This window comes from Cornus florida, unplaced genomic scaffold (genome assembly GCF_030987335.1).
Source record: "Cornus florida cultivar Cherokee Brave unplaced genomic scaffold, ASM3098733v1 CherokeeBrave_3.0.0_Hap2_Chr10, whole genome shotgun sequence".
Taxonomy (NCBI): domain Eukaryota; kingdom Viridiplantae; phylum Streptophyta; class Magnoliopsida; order Cornales; family Cornaceae; genus Cornus; species Cornus florida.
The window spans coordinates 84,184,936-84,190,935 of NW_026775580.1; the positions used below are offsets into that span (position 1 = coordinate 84,184,936).

At 35.3% G+C, this 6,000-nt stretch overlaps 1 protein-coding gene across 2 annotated transcripts in view; it reads right to left on the minus strand.

The window, feature by feature from the left end:
* LOC132279492 (calcium-transporting ATPase 10, plasma membrane-type-like) overlaps positions 1-5,390 on the minus strand; it is a 31,135-nt gene extending 25,745 nt beyond the window's left edge. For both annotated transcript variants that reach the window (XM_059781480.1, XM_059781479.1), the window contains exons 1-6: positions 5,129-5,390; positions 2,917-3,033; positions 2,794-2,833; positions 1,293-1,384; positions 1,059-1,190; positions 834-923 (exon numbers count right to left, since the gene is read on the minus strand). In XM_059781480.1, the coding sequence (XP_059637463.1) occupies positions 834-923; positions 1,059-1,190; positions 1,293-1,384; positions 2,794-2,833; positions 2,917-3,033; positions 5,129-5,287 (630 nt within the window). In that variant the 5' untranslated portion in view covers positions 5,288-5,390. The remainder of the gene's footprint in view (positions 1-833; positions 924-1,058; positions 1,191-1,292; positions 1,385-2,793; positions 2,834-2,916; positions 3,034-5,128) is intronic.
* Between the last annotated feature and the right edge of the window lie 610 nt (positions 5,391-6,000).

Sequence of the window (6,000 nt, forward strand, 5' to 3'; positions counted from 1 at the left end):
TAGGAAAAATACGAAGAAATATCAAGTAATCAAAAATCCTCTTAGCATCGAAATTTTTAGCTCACGAGTTGAGACGCAACCAATATTATGATTCAAGTTCTACTAATCACATTCAAATGAAATAGATTCTCAGTGGAATAATACACCAAATCCAGTAACTTCTCATATTTTCACAAGGGACGTATCACATGAGTTCTTGAACCAAAGCCATGATTCTCTAAGCACTTTAATTGAGTTATTAAGAATTTATAAGAATAATGGACAAACCGGTCCCCACCATCTGCATACCCAAATTAAATCCAATTTAAGCCTTCTGCTTATGAGCTTTCCAAAAGTTTCTAAAATTTGCACTCCATTCTGTCAACCTTTAGACCTAAAACCTAATTAAAACAACTAAGCATATAAAGAAAATTTTCGACATACACCCAAGTCTTTTGCCTATCTTCTACAAGTATGCAAAAGTGAAACAAGAAATGAGACAAGTATTTGCCGAATGAGAAACCAGATGAACTCCTCGCACACAACAGATCTTACAGAATATATAGGACTTTGTTTAAGCTGTAAAAGGGAAAAACTTCCCATTCTGCATCCAATCCCACAGTAAATATTGGTACAAAACAAAAATTATGTGCTATGACTGGAGATCCAAAAAAATTGCAATTAGATAGCTCAGATCATAATAATATAAATTAATGCTTAATACAAAGGAATTGCAAGGGGCCTAACGTTACCATTTATGCACAATCCAAGGCAACACCATGATGAAGTCAAGTCTAGGACATAACATACTACAACAATAAATACTAATAATGACTGATCTCAACTTATCTCACCTCTGTCTTTACACCTAGCCCCAAAGAAACAGCTCCAGCAATCACCAAGATAATCAGGGTTGTATCATGGCAAGCTTCCCAAAGAAACCACTATGAAACATATAACAGCAAAATGAATCTCATAGTACCTTTTTTCCATTATTAAAAGACAGCACATAATACCTGATTAAAAAATCAGTACGAAGAATACAATGCCCAAAAGTCAAAATTAATTGCAAAACATACCCAAAAAATCCGTCCTTCTTTCCGAGGATATGTGTTGGATCCAAATACATTTTTTCTATCTAATATATCATCGTCATCCCCAGGGATTCCCTTTTCTAGATTTGTCTTTAACATATCTGCAAGTCCTTTAACCTGATGTAGAAACACAGCCAGGATGCAGAGTGAGGTTAAATGACAATTAATATAAAGAAAACAAAAGGTACATATATATAAATGAGCTGAAATTAGACTTGCCCCTCTACATTGCTGCAAAGCAGACAAATCATGTTCCCTCGTCAATAATGAAAGTGCCTCTTGTCCAATATCATAATGACCAATTGGAGTTCCTGATACCAAGAAGAACCAACTAAATCGACAGAAATTGTAAACAACTAAAATATAAATAATGTTAATAATCATAAGAAAAGACAATCAACTGATTAGAAGCTCCATAATACAATGCTTTAAGAAATAAACTTATCTTCCTCCAAAAAAAAGAAAAGGCAATATTAAGATTTCCATCATAAATGGAAGCAAAACATGACCTTGAAATTGCAATGGCATCAGACCTTGCTACATCTAAAAATTGTGTGACAGTATATTTTAGAAGATCTGCGCGAACAACACGACAGCTACACCAAGAGCACTAAGTTGTTTTCTATTTGAAAAGATTAAAAGCTGTAAGCAACATAATATCTAATGAAATACACAATTGTATGCGAAGGCAAATTTTGCTGAAAGATTCTAAAAATACATCTGTTCTTTTGTGCCAAAAGAATTCAATACCAAGAAAATTGCAACAGAATAATATTAAGTTTCTAAAACATAATTAACTTTTCACACAACTTAAAATTTCCATACACTTTCAACACTGACTATCCAACTGGACCGCAGACCATTCAGGGTCAGCCTCCTTTATCCATTAAACAAAACCTTTTTCCAACCATTCAGGGTCAGTTACATAAATTGGTTCACCACTCCACTTGGCTTTTAAAACAATGTTATAAAACAATATTTGGCAATCAAAGAAGAATGACGGCAATTTAAGAGTACTCAATATTAAAATATTTCTGGGACTAACTGAAGAATGAATAACAGAATTGACAAACTTGGAAGCACACCAAAAAGAACAATATAAATAACTGGAGATATAGGTCCGCAGGGGTGCAAAATTTTGGCACAATGTGAATCAGCAATTTTAGAGAGTTGCACGACCTTAAGGGTAAATCCAAATTCAAATATAAGTAATAGCGCTAAGACAATAAAAAACAGAGGAAACCGTAGAAATAGGTTCAACGTAGGTAAAAGGTAATTGATCAAATGGAAACAAACAAGTGAGGGTCAAGGGTCATGAATAAGTGAGAGTCAAAGTAACCAACGGGTCAGTGGCCTAGTGGTATCAAGCTCTTACCTCTCAAAGGGAGGTCCGGGGTTCAATTCTCAGAAGAAACAAGTGTGTGTGAGTACCAACTAGGAAAAAAAAAGTGAGAGTCAAAGTATTGAAATAGTTAATCAAAGACAAAAAGGGAAATTAGTAGCGCATGGAAAGGGTAAAGACCATAATTGGAAAAAAAATGGATATCCTTCTCCTATCAGTAACTCAAACAGAAAAATAAAGCAAGAACTACACAAATAAGAATACCATTCTAGTAAGGAAATGCTATTGAATGATAAAGCCAACCTATAGTTTTCTAAATCCTATGCTTACCATGCCACATTAAAAAGATTAAACACGAGAGTAAAGAAAGGGCAGTACCATTTACTTGTTTCCCAGCAGCTTGGAAAAGGTTAGCCGCCTAACAGAGCAAGAATCATAGATTAAAATTTTTATCAAATAATTAAAAAAATTGCAAGAAAATTCATTTATAGGCGATATTACTAGTATGACTTTTGCATGTGCTCTAATCTTCCTTATTGTTTGCTGCTTCTCTGCTTCCTTTTTCAAGTCCAAGGTATATCGAAATCGACGAGAAGCATTTAACACAAGCGCCGCTTGCTAAAAAGGAAAGCATTCATTTCAGTTAGTCCAACAATTAGGGCTATATTCAGATAACAACAAAATTAACAAAGTAGCATGAAAGACTTTTCCGTTATTATAAATAAATAAATAAGAAATACAAGATAAACACAACTAGATTAGGCTTTTTCGGCAGAATACAACTACATTACTAGTGCTAAAAATTACATGCCTAAATAATGGGTCAGAGACATCAGGTCACCTGAAAAAGCAAAGCGGCATGCCACAACCACCAAACGAAGTATATCATATGTTTTACTAATTGAGAGTCATGTACACTGTGAATCAGCAACCCACATCTAAAACTAGGCATACAACCAGAAAATAACAATACTAAATCACCTAGATGAACTGAACTGAAGAAGTTAGCTTTGTGAATGTAATTTACCACCAAGATATGGAACTAAATGGTGGACTACGCTCTGCGCATTCCGGAACTTATCATTATTTCTTCTTCTCTGAATCAAGTAATTCCTCACAATCTCTTCTGATGTTTACGGACGATCTCTCACATTGCAAAGCCAAATCGAGTACTCGCATAATAGAATAGCACATATCAATCAAGATGACCACCTAAGTTAGTAAGTTGGCAAAGCTATCTGCTAAGGAGTTTGAAATCTATGTGAATTGTGTGATGCCCCCAAACAAGATGACTTAGCGTCAACTTGTGGAAGGCTGAAATATTTGTGGCATTTCAAAAAGTGTAACTCATTCACATTATAATAGTATTTCCAAGAATAAAATGGGAAAGGTTCCAACAGAGTTTTGGAAGGCAATGTGAAGTTTGTTCATTATGCCTGTTATGAAAATACCATAGAAAATAATCCATGAAAGTAGGTCAGAAAACCACGTAATTTTTAATGGTGCTTCCCATCAATTAATTCAATAAGGTGGATATAATAGTCAATTCATGCAAACCCAAGGTCAATAAAATGCAAAAGAAAGAAGAGTGTGAATTTCACGGCTTGAAAAGTATTTATATATGTATGAATAAATCATTGATTCAATAACAAGACATGAAACACCCCTTCCGCTCGCTACTGATAAAAACCCCTACCATACCCCATTTTCTAACCTGAAATCACCCAGTTCTTTGCATCCGTCCTCTTCGCGGCCTTGATTGGCATTGTCGCGAACTCAAGTAACAAAAACTCTCTCCAACTCATGTTGTTGTCAAATCGCTCCACCTTCTACCCCCGAATTATGCTTCATCGCCACCGTCCCTGCTGGGACGACCAAGAAAGTGTAGTCCCAAAACATCATTATCGTGTCGCAGAACCTCACCATCACCGCCGTGGAGCACTTCTTCTTCAGAATAGAGAAGCTCATACTTTGATGAACCTCCGCGAAACGATTGTCTCGAGACAATTGATGAAACCGTCGACGATCTTCAAAAGGCCATTAACCATCTCAATGAATATCCTAACAAGAAATCGCTTTTCTGAGAGCCGCCATGACGAACCAGGACACGTGTCTCAACGGATTCTCGCCCGGCGGCACGTGCGCGAGGCGTTGGAGGACGGCGAGGTTGCGGCGGCGGAGAAGAGAAGATGTGCAGCAATGGCTTGGATATTTTATTTATAATTAAAAAACGTTAAGCATACGAATATGGCCATTGAAATGACCAATAAAAATTTCCGAAAAAACAGAACCAATAAATTAGATTAAAGCAGAAAGAAGAGGTTGTGCAGACGAATCTGTTCATCGTGATATCCACCCAACCACGTCGTTTTGGGGGTGTACAGATCTGGATCCCAATGCGAGCCCCCGTACACCCCGTACATACACATAAATTCTACTATGCTAGTATATTCATTTTTCATGCACTTTTACTTTAAACACTCTATCCACTCCACTCTACCCTACTCTACTCTACACTACAGTCTACAATCTACAATTCTACATGTAAATTTAAAATAATATAAATCGCAAAAGCAGCCATTTATATAGACACCCAAAAAAAGCTATATGTATATATATACACACACAAATATATTTAGGTGATCGTGCGCGTTTCTTGAAATATTTTTGTAATAAAAAAATAAAATAAAATTTGTAGAGAAATTAAACATACTCTCCATCTTTTGAGACTATCAAGTGAAGCATTCTTGGTGGTGAAGATGTCGAATGGACCAGAGGAAACCTCAGAGTCGAGTTCGCCGGAGCGGCTGCCTCCGGTCTCAATGTCATTTTGATCATGCCGGTACGGCGAACCCTTGAATTGCTCACTCATTCTCTCTATTCTACTGGAAATTTAAAAGGGAATGGAATAGCTTTGAATTGTTATCTGAACACAATATTTATAGTAAGAGAGATGAGAAAAGAACGTCTGCGGTTTCCCGATCGACCATGGTAGTTTATATACTAGTAGATTTCATACAAGTGGGCTACTTGCGTAGTAGTATTGCGCGCGTAATGACGTAGATACTGGACCCTACTATTTCCCCTAATGTGAAAAGGAAATGTTTGCATTGACTCTGTATCTCTTGAAACCCTTTTTCTTTTTTTCTTTTTTTTTTTAAGAGTTGAACATACTTCAGTGAAGTTGTTAACCTTGTTTTTTTTAAGTCATTGCATGTTCGATTAAATAATATTATAGATTTTATTTAACTAGTATTGCAAGAAAGAGGTGATATTTTTCTGCAAAAACTTCATGTGTGGTATTTTCTTACTAATCTTTTCATTAATTTCCATTGGAGTTGTAAGGAAATTTAAAATCTAAGTTTGATCATTATAATAATGGAGTTTTGGAATTGAAATTGGACAAAATTTTAGTTTAAAATTATAAAAACTTAAACTAAAATTGTTTACCAATTTCAATTTCAAATATCCAATTCAATATAACCGAACATAGGCTAATATTATTGAAAAACAACATTCTAACTATGTTGTATAGAAGCATTTTGATAGTAAAATTATTTTAAAATTAGCTATGCAGCAACACTA